This window comes from Gadus macrocephalus, chromosome 18, assembly GCF_031168955.1.
Source record: "Gadus macrocephalus chromosome 18, ASM3116895v1".
NCBI classification, from domain to species: Eukaryota; Metazoa; Chordata; class Actinopteri; order Gadiformes; family Gadidae; genus Gadus; species Gadus macrocephalus.
The window spans coordinates 13,753,955-13,777,997 of NC_082399.1; the positions used below are offsets into that span (position 1 = coordinate 13,753,955).

The window sequence follows — 24,043 nt, forward strand, 5'->3', positions numbered from 1 at the left end:
TCTTCACATCCAACACCAGTCGGTGCTCAGGAAGGTCTTAAAATATAAAAATATTAGTTAGCTAGGATATTTATCTACATATAAATATAGCTCTTTTTTTATTGAAAATAATAATGGATACATACTTAGGAGGCGTTGCTTCTCTTTGAGGACTGGTTTTGCCAAGACTGCTCTCTTCAGCCACACTACCACTGTGCGGATTCGGGCAGCCCACCAGGCAATACTTTGATCTGTGTAGAGCTTCTGTGCCGCAAGATTAAGACAATGAGCAAAGCAAGGCAACTTGATTTAGTTCATTATCCTTGCCGCCACATCCATATTCATGGAGTTGTCCATTGTAATCACCACCACCTTCTCTTTGATGTGAAATTCTTCCAATATAAGGCTAATTTCTGCAGCCACATTCACTCCTGTCTGCGCTTGGTAGACAGGTTTGGTCTGAAGAACTCTCCGTCACCCTGCCTGAGCCTGACTTAATGAAGTGGGCCGTCACTGAGAGATAATGGTCCTGTGCGACGCTTGTCCATCCGTCACTGGTCAGCGCTACTTCCTTCACCTCCCTCAACTCCTCGTTCACTCTCTCCCTCTCTACCTTGTACCAAGCAGGTACTAAAGTATTGGACACTAGGTCTCTGGATGGGGGCTGGTAATTCGGATTCAGGGCTGCTACCATCTCTCTTAATAAAACAAAGAAAAAATGGAACAGTGTATGTCGTGCAGACCATCACCAGATCATCATTCAGAGGTGGAAAACCCGCCTTCAACAAGTAGAAGTACTACTAACCATGTATTTGCCCCACCCATGCACTAAACCAGTGCATGTGTGGGTACAGCTCTTCAGGCTGAAGAGCACAGCTCGTAGGAGAACTAATTTGTGAAATCAGATGGTTCCATGAATGGAGCATACTTCCTTACATGAAGCCAGGTTTTCAAATCCAAGACTTTTGCTTACTTTACCTAGTAAAGTCGTTGCAAACCTACCTAAAAGATGGAGATTCGACCGTGTTGAAAGGATGCAACCCCTTAACTATAAAGCGGGTTACAGGACGGTGGAATTCGTCTCTCTTTTCCTTCCTCAGCTTATTTTGACCAGCTGCCATAGTAAAGGGAGTCAGGGAGGGGGTGGAACCAGCTAAACTGCTGCTAGCTTGGACAGATGGACCTTAGTACGAAATGAAATAGGAGATAGTCAAAGGCAAATGCAAAGCAGACTAACTAACAAACGGTAGTGTTTTATTTACATTGTGCTACACGCCATTGTTGGTGACTTTGAAAAAAATATATCTTTGCTCAACTAACGATCGTAAATTACGTTAGCTACCGTAATATTAGCTGGCACACAGCTAACCTGCTATTAGCTAGCTAACTTCTAGCGGGAAACGTACCTGTTATTTCATCGGTGGTAGCAGAAGACCCAGCAGATGGAGCATTGAAGACGGTGCAGGTGTCCAGTCTTAAATTTATGCCATGGGTGATCAAATGCTTCATCATATTTGATGTGTTCCCGGACTTACATTTAATAATCGCCAAGCAACGGTTGCATTTAACAGTATTGCTGTCAATCTTTACGAAATGTAACCACGTTTTGGAACGCATCTTGGCTAGCGTGAAGTTCAGTGAATTTGCCCCTCTTTCAACTCCAAGGCAGTGACGAGTCTTACGTCACCCAAATAGCTTCATGCTGATTTGTCAGTCAAGTCGCCTGTATACAACAACAACGGTAGTGATTGGCTGGCTGCGATAGATAAAAAATAATAAAATAAAAGCTTTTGCGTCGTCTACCGTAAAGTATCGAAATTTGGCACCTTTTTCTCCAAAACAATTCGATACTCGGACCGACATAATTCGGTCGGTGCCAAATGGCACCGTTGTTCGATACCCAACCCTACATATGAAAACATGTATATTTGTTTGTTAATATAATGTATGCACAGTAGGGATGGGTCGGTTGCGATAAGTTTACAACAAACTAATCCCGAAGGTGAACGACGAGAACTGATTCCTAAACAAGAGAACTGATTCTTTGATTCTTTTTTTTTTAACATAAAACCAAAAAAAAATCCGGTAAATAAAATATACAAACGAACAGAGCTCCGTCTCCCCGTTACCCGCAACCTTATATCGATTGAGTCTAAAACGTTCTCAAAAGATTCAGCCAATGAGAGTACTACAGCAGGTAGCAATCGCGTTGCCATGGCACATGGGTAAACAAATGACAAGGCACCGCCACACAAGTTAACTAACGATCGCTGTAGGCTTCAATATCATGCAAGCACTTTATATGTTTTCTCAATAACGGCTGGCGTTTCGACCGCCGACAGTACCCTTATGGTAGGGCAGGCTTTGAAAAAGCCTTAATTGGCGGGCGTACCCAATACTTAAAGCGAGGGGGGGGGGGGGTGCAGACAGACACCTGTTGGATTCCCTGTCAAATGACGTAATCTGACTTAACAAACGATTCAAACGGAAGAATCGTGGTAGTGAACGGAACTGAAAGAACTGATTCCCGGAAAATAATCGTTTTGCCCATCCCTAATGCTCAGGGTTTCCCCTATAAATTGTTCAGGCCTGGTGGTACAAACCGAAAAAGGTGGAAACAAATATTGAGAAAAATAAAAATAGTTTCTGCCAAGTTCAAGGCATATTTTCACAATGATCTGGTCTCAGCAGATACCTTGACTCTGTTGGTTATGTCATATTTGGAAGCTCAATCTACATTTTCCCCCAAAAACTCTCACCAGAAGTAACCATTTAAAGGTATTTTTTCAAAGGTTTAGGTTACCAGCTCACAGCACCACTGCTACAAATAAAATCTTGGGAAAACACTGTCGCGGGCCATCCGTTAAGACTGCTAGACCTACTGGGACGTTCGTTGCTGATTGTCCCTTCGCTTCCTGCTGTCGATATATTTTAAGAGCAGGAATATAAAGCATCAGGACCAGTCTGTTATGTTTATCGCAAAAATGATTGCAGTATAACGTAACCAAGCATTCAAAGTGTATATGCAATATACTATACCACATCTGTCAAGATAACATGTCCTGAGAATATACAGCAGTTGTCATTGACATCATTTTAATAGTTGGATATTTTCAAAATATGGATATACCTTCTTTATCCCTAAAGTCACGTGCCTCTATGGAGGTCTAAGCAACGTACTGTGTTTTGCAGGAACCTTCCGGTGTAATGGCTGCATAAAGACCTTCTACTGCTCCGCTCTGTGTCACCAAGAGGACTGGAAGGCCCACAGACACATGTGCCTCTCCAAGACCGCTAAAAATGAAGGGTAAGCCCAGGCTCTGGTCTCAGGCCTATTTATCCATAAAGTCACGTCTGACAGTCAGCCACGGAACTTTAATAAACTATGACCATTTGAACGCTGACTATAACATTGAGCAACAAGGTACTTGTAGCACTAGGGCTGGGTATTGCCAGGTACCTTTCAATTCGATTCTTTAGGTCTTAATTCGATTTCTATATTGATTTGATGTTGATCCAATTGCTTCGATATCGATTCAATACGTGCAGATAACAAAAATACCTAAATATTATTTAGAATTAACCATTTCAAAATGAATTGACCATTTCATTATGCTTTAACTAGCAAACATTTAATACACCATTGTATAGTATTGTTCCTGAGCTAAACTTGCAGCATAAAAGTAATAATCATAAAATGGACAAATGTAAAAGGGCATGTACATTTAGTACTCGCTTATAGATTATAGTGATTGAGTATGCTCCTTTTTTTTTTTTTTTTAATCGAAATCGATTTCAAAAAAATTCTGAATCGAAATTGAATCGAGAACAAATAAATTGCATTGCATTGATGAATCGATATTTTTACCCAGCCCTACATGCTTTTCCGAAAATGATGACTTGTGTTGTTTAGTGAGAAGGCCAAGGAGATCCCATGTCAACAGATAGTGGATGGACCCAGTCAGACCCAAACCCAGCCAGAGGTAAAGATCGCCCATTTTCAATTATCTTACAGGAACAGGAACAAATAAATACAGTTTAAATCCAATCCGAGAGCAGCTAAAGAGCTCTTGAGTCTCAATCGGAGGGTGTTTGGGTCTCATCTACCGAGAGGAAACATTAACTTAATCATGGTCTGCAACAGGGGAACACTCTGTAGCATCGTTAACTTGCTGCAAGACACAACATCCATAAAGTGTCAGTGAACCCACTGTATTAAGATGAAATCTGGACACTAGAAATAAGTGTTTTTGTTTGAGTCCTTGAAGGGAATCTTGCAACCCTCTGCAATACTGTTGTAGTACCATCACTGTGTATGAGCATTATGATGGGAGGTATTAGGGAGACTAGCGAAAACATAGGATTTAACTCTTTCCTCTTAATTATGGTATTTTTTTAGTAAGGTGAAAAATTGTAAGATTCCTTCGTTAAAGGTTGGGTATGGGATTTGCGAAACGCCAGCAGATTTTGAAAACACACAACTCAAATGGTCCTACCCCCTCTCCTTCAACGCTGACTCTGACTCCACCCATTCCAAGTACATGGACGCGCAATCATGCACGAGCGAGCCATTAGCTACCGCAGGATAACAACAAACAGAAGCTTGGTCTGGGTCACGAGGGTTGAGTACGTGCACGAAGGGGTCGTGCGGGGGAGGGGGAGGCGGAGGCGGTAGTGCAGTACGCCCGTTTGATTGACGTACTTACCGTCTAATGCCACTCTGTGGGTCTGGAATTCCATACCCAACCTTAAGTTCCGATAAGAAATTACAATGTTTAAAAAAAGTATTTGAAGTATATGTATATGTGTTCAAGTATATGTGTTCAGGTTCAATAGCTCTTTCATCGCTGTGGTGTATTTGTGCTTTGCTATAATAAATAACTATGTATCCAATAATAGATAAGTTTTAAAACATAAAGAAATATTATTGCTAATACCTGCGGCGAAGCGGTTTAGCAGCTGTCTATATTCCCTGTAATTGAGTTTGGGTCAAAGCGCATGTTTAATGAACAAATTGTCTGTTTCTGTGCTCATATTAATCAGCTCCGTACAGCATCAGCGGTGGGTGCCAGTAATGCGGCCATCTGCCCCAAGGTTTTTTTAGTGGATCTAAAGAAGAAGAACCTGGCTGTAGGATCAAAAGTGGAGGTACATAATTATGACCTGTATCTAAAGCCCTTCCACCCACTATATACATCACTTATTGAGATTTGATATTTTTTTACTCTGTTTTATTTTGCTTTGCCTTTGAGCAAGAATTAAACCGGTGTATGAACTTTTTGACTGTGAGGTAGGATACTGGAGGATCCACGGGTTGGTGTGTAGAACTCCCATCTGAGAGGCACTGGGTTCGATTTCCAATGTCAGCAGTAATCCTGTAGTATGCATATGTGAGCAATAGGGATGGGCATTCGATTAAGTTGTCTTAGTCGATCGTCGGCAGTATTAACGATCAATTATTCGATTAATCGTTAATATTTTACATTAAAAATAAAATTAAAAATGAAATGAAAATACAAATGCAGCGTGTTTTCCTCATTGGGATCTTTATTATTAGATGAACAACTCAGTTAAACCTGATCAGTTCAATAGTTATGCGCCACTCTGCTCTAAGCAACGGAGCATGCAGCTCGAAGCCGGTGCTCATAAACATAACTAAAAATAAACAACCCTAATTTCTTCCCAAAATAATAACCAAAGCTGCAAACTTGTCGCTTTTCGGCGACAATCGCCGTTTTCTTGGTCATTTTGGTCATTCACGTGAATCGTGTAGAACCGGAGAGTTTTGTTTTGGGGGGGGGGGGGGATAATTCTTATGATTGACATTTCTCTGGGCCAATCGGAATCTCAGCACTTGCTTCAGAATCTTTCTTATAATTGACATTTCTCTGGGCCAATCAGAATCTTGAAGCACACAGCGCCAACTGAGCTCGCCATTGGATGAGGCGGCACGCCTGGCATGCATGCGGCCAAACAACGCAAGAGAGCTTGCGAAACACTCGTCTAGAGGGGTGTTCCACGAACGGAGGTTTAACAAACACTGAGTTAACGCTGAACTCTAGGTTGATTTACCCAGTGCCGACTAACCCAGAGTTTTCGGTTCCACAGCAGCGGTTATGCATTAGTTCAACCAACTCGGGGTTGGTTAACACGGTTGTGCGCGTCACCACCAAACCTAAAAAGACGTGATGTATGGATCATGGAAACCCTGATCGAAATGGCGAAACGGGCCGCTTATTTCAATGAAATGGAACTTCAGGTTCTCCTGGGGAGCTATGACGAGGAGAAGGACATTATCACAAGAAAAGGCAACGCTAAAGCCTCTGCAACCCGGAGAACCAAAGCCTTGCAGCGGATCGCTGACCGCGTAAATGCGTTAGTTACACGTCAAAAGCATGATCGTTAATATTTGAGCCATGAATATATAAATATCCCAGTTAAGCATTCTTAAAGATCCTACCACATAACCCCTTTCTTCTAAAAAAAGATGTACTCCGATGGCTTCCAAGCGGTCAGCGGATCAAGTATAAAAATGAAGTATAAAAAACATACAAACTGGTAAGCTTGGTATAAGCTTGGTATAAATTTAAATAAGCAATTTTTTTAAGCCAATCGTGAAAAGGCCGACAGTCGGTAGACTGGATCTGGCCCTCAAATTGTCTTGACCCCGGTGGAGGAGCTGTTAATAAACATAAATTCAGGGCGCCCTGGCATGGAGGGGGTACCTGGAGGTGCCTACCTCCTCAGAGAGTCAGGGGCCATACCCCACTGGTTGAATGTAGGTTTTTGTGTTTTCTTGTATTTTAGATTTTTTTTGCCTTCGAAGTAACACATGCAAACCATGTGCTTGCCACAGCGCATACTATAAGTGTTTCTTTTTTTGGTAACTGGGTAGAAAACCTAAAAGTGACAATTCATCAACTTCACAGAATAATAATTGTTTTTGTCTCTCCAATAATAAGTAAAAATAATAATAATAAAAAAATTGTGACAGTTGTAAATAAAATATTTTTTATAAGCCTCAAGGATGTTTTGACATTGATTTTTGATAAAGTATGCTGAGTTTTGTTAAGTCACGCTCAGACTAGTGTTATTTGTATATTACAATAATGTATATTACCTTTTTTCTTCTGAGGAGTTTGCAGGTCTGAATAACAATAATATCAAAAAAACAATCATGTTATAACTTAACCCACCAGTCTACGGATTTTTGTTCAGAAAGATGAGCATGTTGACATGCTCTGGGGTCAGACGCGACTGCAGCCTGGTGACCGTCAGTCCAGCCGCCGAAAACACCCGCTCTGAGGGGACCGACGTTGCCGTGATGCACAAATACATCCGTGCTAACTTGGCAAGGCGGGGGAACAACTTTCCACAATCCAGGGGCTCAGAAAGTTCTTTATTTCTGCTTCGATGCTAACCTCGCCTTGAGTGGTAGGCCTATAGTGCTCCCCAAGAAGTCATTTTTTAAATCATAATGGTCCCACACCAGACTTCGCCGTGGCCTCGTCCGCTTCATGATTACATCGCTGTGTTCCAATATCCATACCATCCGTACTTACTAGTCTAAGTTTGAGTATTACATAGGAACACATAAATATACATAGGAACTCAGATCGGGCGAAAATAAGTAATGAAAACTGTCAAATCGCGAAGTGTGTGGCAATGTTCACTTTTCGTACTCAACGGCAGCCACCTTAGCTACGTAGCGGAAGAGGGCGGAGCCAGGCTGAGCCAAAGTCGGCGTATTTTCCATATAGCCTGCATTAATAGTAGGGGTGTAACGGTACATGTATTTGTATTGAACCGTTTCGGTACGGGGTGCTCTGTTCGGTACGGAGGCGTACCGAACGAGTTTCCATACGGACATATTAAGTAGAGGACCGCATGTGTGGAACATGCTGCGGCCGCACATGCACAGTTGCGCACACCGTAGCTGTGTTCGAAATCATTCCCTATTCACTCACTCACTATTCCCTATATAGTGTTCATGATATAGTGCACTATTTAGGGAACGAACAAACGAGAATTCGGACACTACGCTGAACATTTCTAAACGTCATTTGCGTCAGTAAATGCGCCGGGTATTTGTGTGACGCAGACAGATGCAACCACATCATGTAAACAAACCGGGCACTCACGAGGAAAGCTGGATATTTAACATTCATTTTGAATGTTAAATATTCTATGTTAAATCCCAAATAAATTGTTGACATTTCTAAACGAAAGCCGGAGTCTCCATCATTAAATGTATTCGTTTTCACGGTTATTCAGCTTCTTCTTCTGCTGAGGGACCACCGCCGGAGGCGGAGGTGCCTAAGCGCTGCCCGGCAACGATCCCTTTCTCCTCCTTGTCGTGGTTCAGTCTACTTCACATTGATGAGGACGTTGAAGAACCAGGAACGTCGGAGAACCCAACGCGGTCGTTTGAGATTCATAATATCGGCTCACACATCTTTTGGCGGTTATAATATATATTATATGATATAGATATCTATGTAGGCTATATGATAATATTTTGATATAGAGCTCCAGGACTCCCGTGTGTTCTAGAATATTTACAGAACGCTAAAGGCTGTGTGCGCCTCGCCATTGCGATACATCCACTGTAAACAGAGCGCATGGTACCGTGGCTGCAAGCTGCTCAGGGCCACACCCCCACCCTCCTCCTTGACCCGCCTCGCTCCTCCTCATTTGCATTATAGCTACAGACACCAAAACAGCGCATTTGGGGGAAGCTCAATGTGCGACTGGCTCGGAGTGGCTGTAACTCTGCACCACGGCTGAATTTCGGGAACGTCTTTGAATACTGTGTTAGTTGCCCACTAATACCTATATTAAAGAATACATAAAATAGCATGTCATGGGATATCGATATTTGGCGTCAGCATATCGATAACGTCCCGCAAGACGAAATATCGCGATATGTCGTAGTATCGATATTTTGGCACACCCCTAATCTTACACTCAATGTTTGATGTATGGTGAAACAATAGGCTGTACGACCAAGCTATGATCAGATGTAGATCTACATGCGCTCTGTTAATATATATCTGTTAATAATATCGCTAGCTGAGCTTCACATGCGCAGTAGGCAGTTGGCTGCCAAGAAGTAGGAAAGAAACAGAAACACTGTCTTTTAAAGGTCCCATGGCAATAAAATCTCACTTTATGAGGTTTTCTAACAAATATGAGTTCCCCTAGTAGGGTTGGGCAATCGTCTACCAGCTTCCATCGTCCGTTAGCGCCCCCTAGTGATCGCAGATAGTCCATACTATCGGGGGGGCAACTTTATAATAATTTAATAATTATTTATAATAATTTATCACTTAAAAAAAAATCTCGGTTTTATTTTTCAAATTTTTTCTTAAAAACAATAACGATGGTCTTCCCCTTGGACCAGCGTGAGCCTCCGCTGATTTAACTTTCGATACGTCGGTGCCAGCGGCGCTGTCATGATAACACGCAGCTCGTAGCTGTGTTCGAAATCGTTCCCTATCACGGATATAGTGCACTATATAGGGTGCTCGCCATTTTGTAGTGTTTGAATTCTCACTGGTTAATTTCATACACTATATAATGCACTTAAATACCCAAAATTCGAGTGTACATATGATGTTCCCTACGTGTTACTCCTGTATACCACAATGCAATGCGGTCGTGTTTTTCTGGAGGAGAAGAAGCTGAATAACCGCGAAAACGAATACTTTTAATGAGGGAGTCTCCGGCTTTCGTTTAGAAATGTCAACAATTTGTTTGGGATTTAACATAGAAAATGTAACATTCAAAATGAGTAAGAAAAACCTTGTTCAAGGAAATGTAACATTCAACATCGATGCAACCTCCAGCTTTCCTCGAGAGTGCCTGGTTTGTTTACATGATGTGGGCGCATCTGTCTGCGTCACACAAATACCCGGCGCATTTACTGAAGCAAATGACGTTGAGATATGTTCAGCGTGGTGTCCGAATTCTCGTTTGTTCGTTCCCTATGTAGTGCACTATATCATGAACACTATAGGGAATAGTGAGTGAGTGAATAGGGAACGATTTCGAACACAGCTCATGTACCACAGCTGTGACCGGGGTGTGATGTCATTTCGTGATGTCAGGTTTCCAGCCCCTCCCCTCTCCTCGCAGCAGTGAGTGAATACGGCATGTCAGCGCTACATAGTATGTTTTCCACCTGTGCCAGTTAATTTCAATTACAATTTTGCGGGGCTTTTTAAGTTGTAAAAATAGCTACCACAGCGCTGTTTAAAAAAATAAATAATAATAAAAAATTAATTATTAAAAGAAATTATCGCCTTTTTATCGGCAAATTGAGACGATCGACGATGGAATCCATCTATCGTCGATAGAATCGACTTTCGGCCCATCCCTATCCCCTAGCCTGCCTATGGTCCCCCAGTGGCTAAAACTTGGGTTCGGTGTAAAACGAGCACTAGGTGTTTTTTTTCCTTTGGGAAAAAACGGAGGCTCAAGCGCACTGATTTGGAATGTGGTCCCATATGTCGTCATAAAGGATCTAAGCTCCTCCCCTTTCTCTGCCTTGCCCGCCCAGAGAATTTGGCCCCCAATGAGACACGAGTGTGTGGGGGTGGGGGTGGGTGGGTGGGGGTGTGTGTGTGTGTGTGTGTGTGTGTGTGTGTGTGTGTGTACACACTGTAACGCAAGTGTTTGGTGTTATTGCACTTAACACGTCGGTTCTTTGACGTCTCTTGTATTTCCACAACGAGACTGTAGTTGGGGTTATCTCAACCATGGTTGAGAAGGAATTGGGGGAAAGGAACTTTGACTCCCTGAAGTACATGAACTGCGCGCTGCCTGCCGCCTGTTGCCGCGAGGCACCACCGCCCGGCAGGCAGCGCGCGGCGGGGAGAGGGGAGGGAGTGGGAAGATGCATTGGTTGGAGGCACAGACCTTTTCGACTGTTGTGGTATTTGTGTTTTGTGATTTTACTGTATAGGGTGGTTGTTGATATAATATATTTTTGGTTAAATAATTGTTTCAAAGATTATTCTTGTAATACGTTCAATCTCTCCATATTTCCCCTGCTCATTAGTGTGCACAAATGTACTGTATGTACACCCTTCTGGTGCCGGCAGACACATAGAAACCTCCTGGCAGGGTGCTCTTAGAGAGAACCGAAAAAAATTGCGAGCGAAAAAAAAAAAGGGGAAACACTGTATATTGTTACAACAAAAGGGTAGTCTGAGTACTCTGACGTGTTGTTACTCTGACGTGTTGTTACTCCGTAGTGCGGTTCCCCACACTGATCATAATATTGCCAATTTATGTTTTATTTTTTTTAAGCTTGGTTAGTTTTCTTCATGTGTTTGCATCCTTACCGTCATTTAATGTACGAGGGTTGAATGTAGTTGTGTACCTTCCTTGTCATCCAAGAAGTGCTTTGAGTGACCAGATATGTTCGAACGGCACCATCACAAAACAGATAGGTTTAGCATAGTAGTAATATTTATATAGAAGTTAAAAAAAATAAACATGAACAAAGTACAAATTTAAAGAAAATTAAAACACAATGCAGTAAATCACTAACCAGAGGGGGACATAAGGGGGGCAAGCAACAATACGATAAACTGAAGTATGAACCAACCAGAGTGAACTAATAAAGGTGTTCTGAACCCAGGTGGCGGTGGTGGAGACGCACAGCCCGGGCCGGTTCTTCGTCCACGTCCAGAACCGTGGCTTGGTGGCCGACCTGCAGACGGTCAGCCTGGAGCTGCAGAACGCCTCCAGGGCCTGGCCGCCCGCCTCTGCCTACCTGCCCGCCTCTGCCTACCTGCCCGACCAGGGGGAGGTCTGCGCCGTCCAGTTCTCCCTGGATATGGTCAGTGGCGTGTCCAGACCCAGTTAGCAGGGCTGGCATAGTGCGCCCAGGGGGGGTGAGACGAGACGCTTGAGCTAGCTGAAGTAATTCATGGATTCACTTTAGCGTTAAGAAAAATAAAATCCATGCTGTCGGATAGAATCATGTTCACTGTGACTGATTTGAAGTTACTCAAGAGGTAACGCAGGTTTTTGTGTAACTGGCACATGTTTAGTACTGCCAACTCTATCCTATTCCTTTTAGAAATGGTACCGAGGCCTGGTCCAGTTGGTACCCGTGGACCAGAAGACTGCCAGCATCCTGTACATTGACTTTGGCAACGAGGAGGATGTTCCCGTGGCCAGGATAAGACCTCTGGATCCAAGACTCGGGCACATCCCTCCCTGCGTAAGAGCCAGCACACACCATTCACCACCGTGTTGAAATTCTCACTAAGGATTTCAGTATTTCAAACATTGTGTTTTAAGAGGTGCACTAGACGCCTCTTAAAGCACAATGAACACAAGGAAACATGCGTCACCTAGCCCCGGTCAGGGGATCATCTTGAAGACAAAATTACCTTAACGGCGCTCGCATTACTGGGAATCCCGTGTGGGGATTTCCTACAACTTTTTGTGGGACGCTTCGTGCATGTGCCTGCCTTAAGGGGGACATATTGTACCACCAGGTGTGAGTCTGATTAGCTCCATATGACATCACTAGTGGGCGTGTCCACCTAGAACTGTGCTGGATAGATGAGCAACGTTTACTTCAGTCAACTTGGTAGGCTGGTAGACTGATCTATCCAGTACACATCTAGGTGTAAGGCTCCAGACTGCGACCAAATGGTCGCATTTTGCGACCATAATTTGAGAAGATTTTCCATCTAAATTTGCCCCTTTTATTTTTACACTATTTTAACGGTCTGAAACGCAAGTGGGAAGCGCAAAGCGCAAGTAGCTTTGTGGGCGGTTCTACGGCGCTATCGCTATTTTACAGGCGGATAAATTACACTTGCGTCGCGGCGCAAGTGTCAAAAGGGTTGGTCTGAAGCAGCCTAGTTACCCGTAGGTGTGGTTTGGGCGTAACGTCCAACAAACCAATGAGAGTGCCAGCTCCCATCCCCTTTAAGAGCCATGAGCGCATTTGAATCGGACGAGTTGATATTTTGACAGCGCGTCTGCAGTCTCCGATGAGACAGATGCACATGAATTTCAAACTGCAAATGGCTCAGTTTATTGCCAAATAATATGGCCTAATTCACACATGGAATAAGGGGTTTTCTTCCACAACTTCAGAAATACTGAGTCCTCAAATAAATTTCGGCAAAGAAAACGTATATGATATAACATATGATATGCGGTAACTGTGGTTCTATTTAATGATATACGCAATACATTATAAACATTGTTTCTTATCAGTATTGTATGCTATCCTAATATGCATGTGTCCCCGCGGTAATAGACATTGCCATTGATTGTATTATGCGTTACGTGTTTAGTTTGCGTGTGTTTAAACAGAGCACACACGCGCGCCCGCATTCATTCATTCTTTTTAACACTCACTCGCGGTAAAACAATGTTTTTCACGATCAAATACTCATCAATCCTAAAAGTTATGGGCATGTAGGCCTACACGATGTCTGTCAAGAAAATATGTGTTTGCTGTATGGTGTTTGCAGATGCATTGATTTAAAAGTACAACTTATTACCGCTGCATCAGCTGTTCTTTCCCAAATAATTTCCCAAGAATGTGCGGCTAGGTAGATGAGAGAAGCAAAGTGTATGCGTGAGGTGCACAAGCAATCCGTATGCATCGCATGTATGCATGCGCCCTTAAAATAGCATCTGAACAACGCGCCACTGACTTTAAACCAGGTATTTCCTGGTCAGTAGCGCAATGGTATTCAGAAACGGCAAAATACCGTTTGCGCCAGAACACGCCTCCTCCTTCCGCCGAACCGCCCCTTGGGGCGCATGATCAATCCCTAATTTACCGGCGAGTGGCGGTGGTGGGAAAAGAACGCTCTGCGCCAGTAGTAAACTAGCAACGACACATGCGCCAGTGACTAAGTCACTTGCGCCGGATGCAAGATAGGGCCCTAAATGTGGAAGGGGCGTGTCAATCAATCCAGAATCTTTAGCAAGCCAAAGAGTGTAAGAAGATTATGGAATGTTAGTGGCTAGGGGAAGGTCCTAGAGATTATCGAGCGTGCGTAAACGTCTGCGAAGGAGAAAGATTTCACAACATGCTACGTGCGTTTACATTGAGCAAGCAAACTATTGACTCGTTCTTCCGACTTTCGGCTAGTGTGCAAGTCAGTCCTGCACGGGTCTTATTTTACAAACCCCACACCCGCCCCTACCCGCAATACTTAGCCCGACCAGACCCGCTATAAATTGATGCACCCGATGGAAAATTAGAAACATTAGATGGGAATTACACTATCTGGTGTTTGGCTTGGTGCTTTAGATTGTTGTGCAAAAAAAGCACATCATCCACTGTTGACGGTTTTAGTTGACTCCTCCGCTCCTGATTAACATATCCAGCACCAGTGAAGTCTCGCTCGCAATCGCAAAACCGTCTGACCCGACTCGTTTCATCCAAATTGTGAGGGTCACCCGAACCAGTGCAGGAATCTGCTTCAGGTGCCATAAAGGGCTTTTCACACGGGAGGCGTTTGTCGGGCCTGATAATGCATTCTCAATGGAGAGGCGAGCGGGCAGAGAGGACGCTCAGCGTCCTGGCAAGCGGGCGCAATCCCGTGAAACTGTCGCTTCAGTACTTGTCGAACGCATGCATGCGCAAACCTGGAAACCGTTGGGATAAATAAGAACCACAATAAAATGTGACACTGAATTTGAAACGGCACATTGTAATTTCTGCATCTATTATCAAAATAGTTATTAGTAATACAGTGAACATTTGTAGAAATGTGAATATTTGGTTGGCATGTTGATTAACGGTGTGTGCCCCTAAAAATTCTGGTTGCGCCCCTAAAATTTTTAGTTAGGGGCCACAGTGCTCCTAGTGAAAAAAGTTAGTCTGGAGCCCTGAGGTGGACACGCCCACTAGTGATGTCATATGGGGCAGATTTTCGAAATGGCTTGTAAGGTTTATCACACTCACACCTGGTGGTATGATATGTCCTCTTTAAAGCAATGCACTGACTCAGGGAGCTGCTCCCAGTCAGTGATGGATGCTGTTAAATGTATATCGGCTATATTGAGATGGATATTTTATATGGATTTCGTCCAGCCCTGGTACCAGGTGAAAAATTCAATTTCAAGCCCAGAACAAAAATCACTTTGAGCTATACTCGGATTGCTGGAGTTTGTTGAATGTCTTAAGGCTGCAACCTTATTTGGAAAAGAAACGCTGGCCAGACAAGGCAACACTTGCATCCATTGAGAAATAGAATAAGAACCATTTTGCCCATGACTCCAAAATCGTATTTGATCTGCGTAAGTAAAATGGATGGAAATCGAACTTTCTAAAAAAGTGATGCAATATATGTTCCCGCAACATTCTTGATCGCCCAGCCTTGAAGCCCCTTTTCGATGGCGGCCACCGGAATCCATTTTCTGTTGGGAACATTACTGTCACCAACGGCTCCGCCCCTTTGCTCTGATAGGCTACCGAGTGCTCTGTTGCCGGGGTAGTGCCGGTGTCTGGCATCTGGACAGGCAAATGCTGTGCGGTCGTGAAGCAACTGTTGACCGAGCAGGTGGTCACCCTCCATGTGCTGGACGTGGTGCAGAGTGAGAGGGTCCATGTGGTTGAGATGATAGTCACTGCTGTAGGTGAGTATGTTCTGCAGTGTTGCCCAACCAGGGGATCAGGAGTCCACCTGGGCATGCCCGTTATTCATATGGTGGTTTTGGGAGAAATGCAGACTTCCAAGATATCAGATCATGCAGTTTCGATTTCAGGTTTCTGGGGTGTAAACTTGTCACCTTTCGGCAATATTCCCAGTTTTATTTCAAAACAGACTATTCCCTTGGATCTGCAATAATATATAATGTATAATAACAATCTCAGCCTTTCATGGCAAAAATAAGCTCTTTTAGAGGTCCTACAATAGTGACAGGTGAAGCGAATAAGGCCTGGTCCCTGGAATTAACTGCTTCATATAAATGGTTCTGGACAGGCGTTTTGATGCATCTTGGTAAGGGCACCCATAGAAAATATACCTGCTGGTATACCTTTAACAAAAATTACTGTCCGCAAACTTACATTTGAAATGTTTGCTTTAAACCTTTTTTCTCATCCCTTCATAAAGACTAGCGGATAAATGAATCATTGTTTATTTTTTACTGCTCCATCTCAACTTTGCGACTAGGCAAGAGGCTGAGCAGCTTTCTGGTCGACCAGGGATATGCCACACACGAAGGGGTCGCTGCAAAGCCAAGTGAAAAAGAAATTCGTAAGTATTGAATTAATAAAGAATTTAACAAGCTTTTAGTTTGAGTTACAGCTTATTTAGATGGACATTTCGGGTGCTGTGGTTGAACTACTTTTGAATATAAATTACGATATTTACCTTTCCAAACTGACTCTTTGGTCTGGAGTTTGAAACTGTTTATTAACCCATTGGCGCCGGATGCTGCGTAGTGCAGCATGGCCCCTCCTGCCGGTTGCTGCGTAGCGCAACATAGCCTTTCCTGCCGGTTGCTGCGTAGCGCAGCATTTTGTACACGTGCTGTTTTCATGACGAATGCAGCATATAACTCACTCTGGTTGGTTAAAAATACACATGGGGTGGGTCTTAAGGCTTTGGTAAAGATCAGGAGACCACCAAAACGAACTTTGGTTGGCTGAAAATCACGTCAATCAATCATATAGCCACGCGATATTCTATGTTTGTTTTTAGCGACGCGTCTAGCTGGCGACCGAGAAGTAGCAATGAACATGGAGGATTTTGATAGCGATGGCAGTGATATTGTCATAGAATTCAAGGGATTTGAGTATGAGAATGAGGACGAGAATGATTTTGTGCCGGTTGATCCACTGGATCGGGCACAGAAGTGGGAATTTTTGGACACCGAAGGAGAGGAGGAGGATGACTTTCGGGGATTCCAGGTGGACTGGAGAACCGGCAATTACCAGCCTCGGAAAACAAAGACATTCTCTCGCACACCGGGGGTGAAACAACCGATCCCCTTGGATGCTAGCCCACTCGATGTGTTTTCCAGGATCTTTACCGATCAGCTGTGGGACAAGTTATTGACCGAAACGAATCGGTACGCGCAACAGGTACGAGCTCAGACCCCCACGACCTCAAGTGGACCCCGGTCCCGAAAATAGAAATGAAAACATTCCTCGGGCTGTGTCTTTGCTTTGGAATTTTAAAGCTACCAGCACGCCGCGATTACTGGAGACAAACTAAGTGGCTCTACCAAACAAATGTCAAGGGACCGTTTCGACTGATCTGGAGGTAAATATTTATGTTTTCTTTTCTTGTGCTCTCTTCCGAGTTCCATTCTCTTCTCTTAGAAAACGGAATGGCCAGTAATGATAGCGGTGCTATAGCAATTACTAATGGTGATGATGGTTGATATTGAATAAATACAATGATGTTAGTTATAAATACAATAATGGAATAATGAATAAATAGTAATACAATTATGAATATAAATACTATAAATAACATAATACAAATAAACACAATGATGGAAATAAATGTCAGGCTCAAATTCTTTGTCATGTATGCATTTTCAGATATCTCCATCTAGAAGATAACTTGGACCCTGCCTTGGATAAATCCGATAAGCTGTGGAAGATCCAGCGGTTCATGGACCTCCTCTTGCATCAGTTCCAGGCCCTCTATGAGGTCAATGGGTTTGTGAGCGTGGATGAGTCCATGGTAAAATACAAGGGACGCCTTGCCTTCCGGCAGTACCTCCCCATGATGCCGGTGAAGTGGGGGATAAAGGTGTGGGTCATGGCAGAGAGCAATACAGGCTACGTAAACAATTTTCAAGTTTACACAGGGGCCATTGCAGGCAAGACCGAGACAGGCCTGGCTTACCGGATTGTGTCATACCTGGCTAAACCGTATTTTGGGTCAAACTTGTGTGTTTACATGGACAACTTTTACACCAGCGTGAAGTTGTTGCTGGATCTGCAGGTCAGGGGTGTGCCTTTACAATGCTTTGGTTAAAATGTTATTTGTTGTATTTTATATCATTGATTTATACAGTTTTTTCTTCTTAATCTTGTTTTGAGAATGTTTTTAAAATGTTGCTGTTATGGTTGTGCTCAGGGAGCATGTTTTAATAAAACCTGTAGTTCTTACCTTTAAAATGCTTTTTATTTCATGTTTCTAGGTGCTCCAGAGCAGTGTTGTTTTTGGCAGGCATTTTAGATTTAGTTTTAGTCTTAGTCTTTTTGACTAAATGCTTCTTAGTTTTAGTCCCATTTTAGTAATTTCTATCTTTGAAAGTTTTAGTCTAGTTTTAGTCTGACGAAAACTCAAAAGGTTTTAGTCTAGTTTTAGTCCGACGAAAACTACGCACACGGCACTGCCGTGTGCGTGCAGGCGCAGCTGCGCGCGAGCGAGGCTTTTAGTGTGTGATGGGGGCGTGACTGTTAGGACAAGCAGCTGGCTCCATTTCTGATGTCTGAGCTCTTGATTGACATTGCACGCATATTATAGTTGGCGGGAAAAAAGCATGTTTTGAAACTTTGTTCGTCCACTCACTAACAATTTAGTCTCGTCTAGTTCTCGTCTGACGAAAATGTCTACATTTTTCGTCACATTTTAGTCTTTATATGGCTTTGGTGACGTTCGTCTTAGTCTCATTTTCGTCATGGAAAAAAGGGGTCTGACGACGTCATTTTCGTTTTCGTCTTGCCTGACGAAAACAACACTGCTCCAGAGGCTTAGATATTAAGGTTTATGTAGACGTTGACAATTCTTACTATTTTCTCAGAAAAACCTCAGGAAATTAGGTTCTTTTTCCTAGAATAGCATAGGATTTTAGCAGGCGTTTTAGGCATAAATGGGTTAATGTGATGCTCTTTTGTGGTTCGGTTTTGAAAACGGTCAGAAAGGGTCATAGATAGATGGGTATCTTTTTTTTTTTCTTCATTTTATTTAAACAGTGCTGTGACCCTCAGTTGCAAAGTATTGGCGTTTAATAAATCCCATAGGTAAATTTGAACCAACATCACCGCAAATTTACAGTTTGGTTACCATTGGATGTATTGTGTTGTTGGTGTCTCAGACGGCTTGGTTAGCGCGTCGTTGGAGAACTTTAGGCGTCAGTCCAGCGGGAAGGACGAGAATACAGAGGCCTGTCCCCCGGAGCCCCTGAGCCAGCGCGTGGGAGACTGCTTCTCCGCCCTGGTCACCCAGGTCCGCTCCCCCGTCGACATGATCTGCCAGAAGGTGGACAATGCCAGTAAGTACTAGAGATGTTCAGATACCAGTTTTTTCCTTTCCGATTCCTGAACTTGAGTATCCGCCGATACGAGTATATATCGATGCAGAATCTATCATTGGAACTACTAAAAGCTCTTGTTCTTATTGAAGGGTTCGCTTAAGATGACGGCAATGTGAAGTCGGTTCACTTACTGTCTACAGCAGGGGTTTTCAAAGTGTGAGAGAGTGAGCCCCCCCTCAGAGAAAAAAATTCAGCTGAGCCCCCCTCCCCCCAATTTTTATTTCTAAATACCTGTGTTTTGAAAGCTATTTTAATTATTTTACACATTTCAAACATCTCCGATCATAATTTTAAAACATATGGAACATATTTTTGAAACATTTGAAACAATTTTTTTAACATATTTTTTAAACATATTTCTGAAACATTACAACATCTTTTTGTGTTTTTAAACAACACAATTTAACAACTTTATCTAAGCATGTTTTAGCTTAACCTTTTTTAAATACATTTGCACATCTTAATCTGTGTAAACTGCCAGTTTACAGATTCATTCAGGGTCCCAGACTCTGAATTTTCTGAGTCGAATCAGATCTGCCTTTTCAGTCCAGAGATTCGACTATTCGGCGGGGTTTGTTTACCGGCGTTGCTATGGTGACCTAAATTATTATAAGCAACTGAAAACGACGCCGGTTTGAAACTAAAACTGATTCTGAAAAAAGTATAAATGCTATCAAAATTCCGTTTAGATAGTATTGAAGATACAAGTGTGTAGATTTGTTTAATGGTTTGAACGATGGTAAACGGGTGAAAAAGGAATGAGTTACGATGTCTCGAAGTAGGTGTATCAGAATGGGCTGACGTCTTCAATGAAAACAGCTGAAAACGAAGCGGTATGAAACTAAAACTGTGATTCTGAAGACATTTTAAATCATATCGAAATTCTGTTTAGATATTATTGAAGATACAAGTGTGTAGATTTGTTAAATGGTTTGCACAAAGATAAACGGTTGAAAATTGATTTAGTTATGTTACTTCTACAGTTGAAGTACGACTGATTTGATTCATCGTCTTTCAGGGTTTTTTTCGGGTTTATTTTTTTCTCACGTCGCGCCCCCCCTGAAGAACTCTGGCGCCCCCCAGGCTTTAGCTCTACCTAACCCTCACAGTAGAGCTAGGCCAGTCTTTCTTAAGTCCTTTTGAGTAGGGCTGGATAGCCATCAGTAGAGTAGGACAGTCTTGATTTTATCCACTATTTAACCATCAGAGAAGGGCTGGCTTTATTTGGCCATGCACTCTTTTTTCCTCCAATTACTCCATTTGGGGCTGACTGCTTTTCAGGTGAGATCATGGAACTTCAGAAGAACCTCAGAGACCACTGCAGTCCGATCCCAGCTAGCCTCAACTTCAGACCGGCCCCTGGCACTGTCTGCTGCTCCCAGTTTTCAGGTAAACCCAGAAAGCTGTCCGTTAGCCATGATCACTTGTTGTTACCCTCCATTACTAGTCATCACTTACCCGGTTAATTGACAGCTCTGTTAGCCTCAATCGATAGCTGTTACTCTCTATTACTATAATAATAATAATAATAATACATTTAATTTAGAGGCGCCTTTCAAGACACCCAAGGTCACCTTACAGAGCATATAGTCATCATTCAAAACTATGTAAAACAGACTAGGAATAAAAGGAAAACAGAGGTTAAACATGAAGAATAATAATAATTAATAACACTCAAAGACGCCTAAAGTGAAGGGGGGACCTCACTAACCACCACCAATATGTAGCACCCACTTGGGTGATGCACGGCAGCCAATCGGTGCCAGAACGCTCACTACACACCAGCTTGAGGTGGAGAGTTAGGGATGAGGTGGAGAGTGAGGGAAAAGAACATATTTAAACAATATCGACCACATGTAAACACTATCGACCACATTTAAACACTATCGACCATATTTGAACACTATGGACCACATGTAAACCCTATCGACCACATGTAAACACTATCGACCACATGTAAACACTATCACCCACATGTAAACACTATGGACCACATTTAAACACTATCGACCACATTTAAACACTATCGCCCACATTTAAACACTATCGCCCACATTTAAACACTATCGCCCACATTTAAACACTATGGACCACATTTAAACACTATGGACCACATGTAAACCCTATCGACCACATGTAAACCCTATCGACCATATATAAACACTATCGACCACATTTAAACATGTAAACCCTATCGACCACAATTAAACACTATCGACCACAATTAAACACTATCGACCACATTTAAACATGTAAACCCTATCGACCACATTTAAACACTATCGACCACATTTAAACACTATCGACCACATTTAAACACTCTCGCCCACATTTACACACTATCGACCACATTTAAACACTATCGACCACATTTAAACACTATCGACCACATGTAAACACTAGCGACCATATTTAAACACTATCGACCACATTTAAACATGTGCATTCATACATTTCATTCATTCATTCATACATACTAGCATTCATTGAGCCTCCAACATTTGTGTATTTTGTTGTTTTCTGACTGTTTTATGCCCAGATGACAACCAGTGGTACCGGGCCCAGGTTCTGGCATACTCCTCAGAGGATCGGGTCTGTGTGGGCTATATAGACTTTGGGAACACGGAGGAGGTGGAGCTCGGGCGTCTGCGGCCGCTCAGTGCCCCTCTGCTAGCATTGCCCATGCAGGCCATCCCCTGTTCCCTAGCAGGTACTGAAAATACACTGGTCCACACTACACGCCCCTCATCTCTAACCCTGCCCCTCATGTCCAACCCCGCCCCTCATGTCTAACCTCGCCCCTCATGTCCAACCTCGCCCCTCATGTCCAACCTCGCCCCTCATGTCCAACCTCGCCCCTCATGTCCAACCTCGCCCCTCATGTCCAACCTCGCCCCTCATGTCCAACCCCGCCCCTCATGTCCAACCCCGCCCCTCATGTCCAACCCCGCCCCTCATGTCCAACCCCGCCCCTCATGTCCAACCCCGCCCCTCATGTCCAACCCCGCCCCTCATGTCCAACCCCGCCCCTCATGTCCAACCCCGCCCCTCATGTCTAACCCCGCCCCTCATCTCTAACCCCGCCCCTCACCACTAACCCCTCTACTCCGACCTCGCCCCGTCAGGAGTGCAGCCGGTCCGGGAGGCCTGGGACGACGACTGCACCTTGGTCCTGCAGCAGATGTTGGGCAACCGCATCCTGAGTGTGCGTATCGTGGGGGAGAGCAAGGGCACGGCCCTGGTGGGGATGGTGGACCAGGCCAGTGACCCCCAGGCCGACGTGGCCGAGCTGCTGATCTCCATGGGCTACGCTGCTGCTGCCACCAGCCCCCCCGACACGGGGGACACGGACGCCCCTGGAGCGGAGGGAGCAGCAGCCGAGGGTAGGACACTGGTTGTGGGGGTGGTGGTTCTTGGTGTAGAGCAGGGGTTCTCAAAGTTTTGACAACTGAGGGCCAATTTAGGAACCCAAAATTTGACTGAGGGCCGCTGTCACGTTAAAATTGTACCGGGGGCGAAAATTGTACCGGCCTACGTCATCAGTTGTTGACAAATTCCAAACCTGCCTGGCAACGGGCGATCGCGTCGAATGACGTAGGAAGGTTCTTGAACATTCGCGAACTTTCATGCTCGTTCATTGCACTCCTTCATTGAGCGTGACAAGACAGGTTTTTGAAACCTGCTTCAAACACTCAGTTTACTAGCTAAACTCTAGCCGTTGAATGCCGAGTTTTTCTTATTTTTTTTGTGTATTTTGCTTTTTCTACTTTTACTTTCCCTGCATGCCATGCACTGCTAACATACAGCAGACAGGCATTGCTGGAAATCGACAGCACACACAGCCTTTCGGATTTTAGTGGCTCCATACCACAGGAGCTACAAAACATTATCCGTTACCGCGGCAACCACCATCACAACCACCATCAATCCCGGGAAGACCCCGAATCACCAGGCTCAAGCGAGCTAGCTGACCCCAGGATAGCGCGTCGGAGACGCCGACACAAGCGGGGCAAGAGGGGGGGGCTTCATGCTAGACTAAAAGCCCGCGCTAGCCGACCACCGCTACCCAGCCTCCTGCTAGCTAACGTGCGGTCTCTGGAAAACAAGCTGGACGAGCTAAGGGCCAGGATTACAACTCATCGGGAAGTAAGAGTGTTGCGCTCTAATCTTCACCGAGACCTGGCTCTCAGACAAAGTCTCAGACTGCGCCTTTCAGCTACAGACTCACTCCGTACACCGAGCAGACCGGACTGCAGCCTCCGGTAGAGTCAAAGGGGGAGGAGTGTGTGTGTTTATCAACAACTCGTGGTGTGGAGATGTACGGACTGTGCATAAGCATTGTTCGCCAGATGTGGAGTTTTTACTGTTGAGATGCCGTCCCTACTATCTACCAAGGGAATTTACTGCTGTGTTTTTGGCTGCTATTTACATCCCCCCACGCGCCAACTCCACGGCAGCGCTCAGCGAACTCTATGACGTCATCAGCGCGCACGAGACAGCTCATCCTGATGCTGCGTTCATCGCCGCTGGCGACTTTAACCACTGCAACTTAAAGACTGTATTCCCCAAATTTTTCCAACATGTGGATATTCCCATCCATGATAAGAACACACTGGATCATGTTTACAGCAGCATACGTGGTGCCTACAGGGCCGCACCCCGCCCCCACTTCGGGCACTCAGACCACATCTCTTTGTTCCTGTATCCTGCATACAGACAAAGGCTGAAACAGACAAACCTTGTGACTAAACAAGTCAAACTCTGGACACCAGACACTGAGAGCATCCTG

At 44.0% G+C, this 24,043-nt stretch overlaps 1 protein-coding gene and 1 long non-coding RNA gene across 2 annotated transcripts in view; one reads left to right on the forward strand and one right to left on the reverse strand.

Annotated features, from left to right (window-relative positions):
* tdrd1 (tudor domain containing 1) overlaps nucleotides 1-24,043 on the forward strand; it is a 44,356-nt gene that overhangs the window by 3,951 nt on the left and 16,362 nt on the right. The window contains exons 5-15 of the mRNA XM_060037281.1: nucleotides 3,172-3,286; nucleotides 3,893-3,971; nucleotides 5,023-5,127; nucleotides 11,627-11,827; nucleotides 12,071-12,214; nucleotides 15,441-15,609; nucleotides 16,149-16,232; nucleotides 19,036-19,212; nucleotides 20,536-20,643; nucleotides 21,794-21,964; nucleotides 22,380-22,637. Coding sequence (XP_059893264.1) covers nucleotides 3,172-3,286; nucleotides 3,893-3,971; nucleotides 5,023-5,127; nucleotides 11,627-11,827; nucleotides 12,071-12,214; nucleotides 15,441-15,609; nucleotides 16,149-16,232; nucleotides 19,036-19,212; nucleotides 20,536-20,643; nucleotides 21,794-21,964; nucleotides 22,380-22,637 — 1,611 coding nt within the window. The remainder of the gene's footprint in view (nucleotides 1-3,171; nucleotides 3,287-3,892; nucleotides 3,972-5,022; nucleotides 5,128-11,626; nucleotides 11,828-12,070; nucleotides 12,215-15,440; nucleotides 15,610-16,148; nucleotides 16,233-19,035; nucleotides 19,213-20,535; nucleotides 20,644-21,793; nucleotides 21,965-22,379; nucleotides 22,638-24,043) is intronic.
* LOC132446209 (uncharacterized) lies at nucleotides 16,685-17,245 on the reverse strand. Its single transcript, XR_009522793.1, has 2 exons — nucleotides 17,027-17,245; nucleotides 16,685-16,816 (listed from the first exon to the last, which is right to left on the reverse strand). It is a non-coding gene; the product is annotated as an uncharacterized LOC132446209 (long non-coding RNA).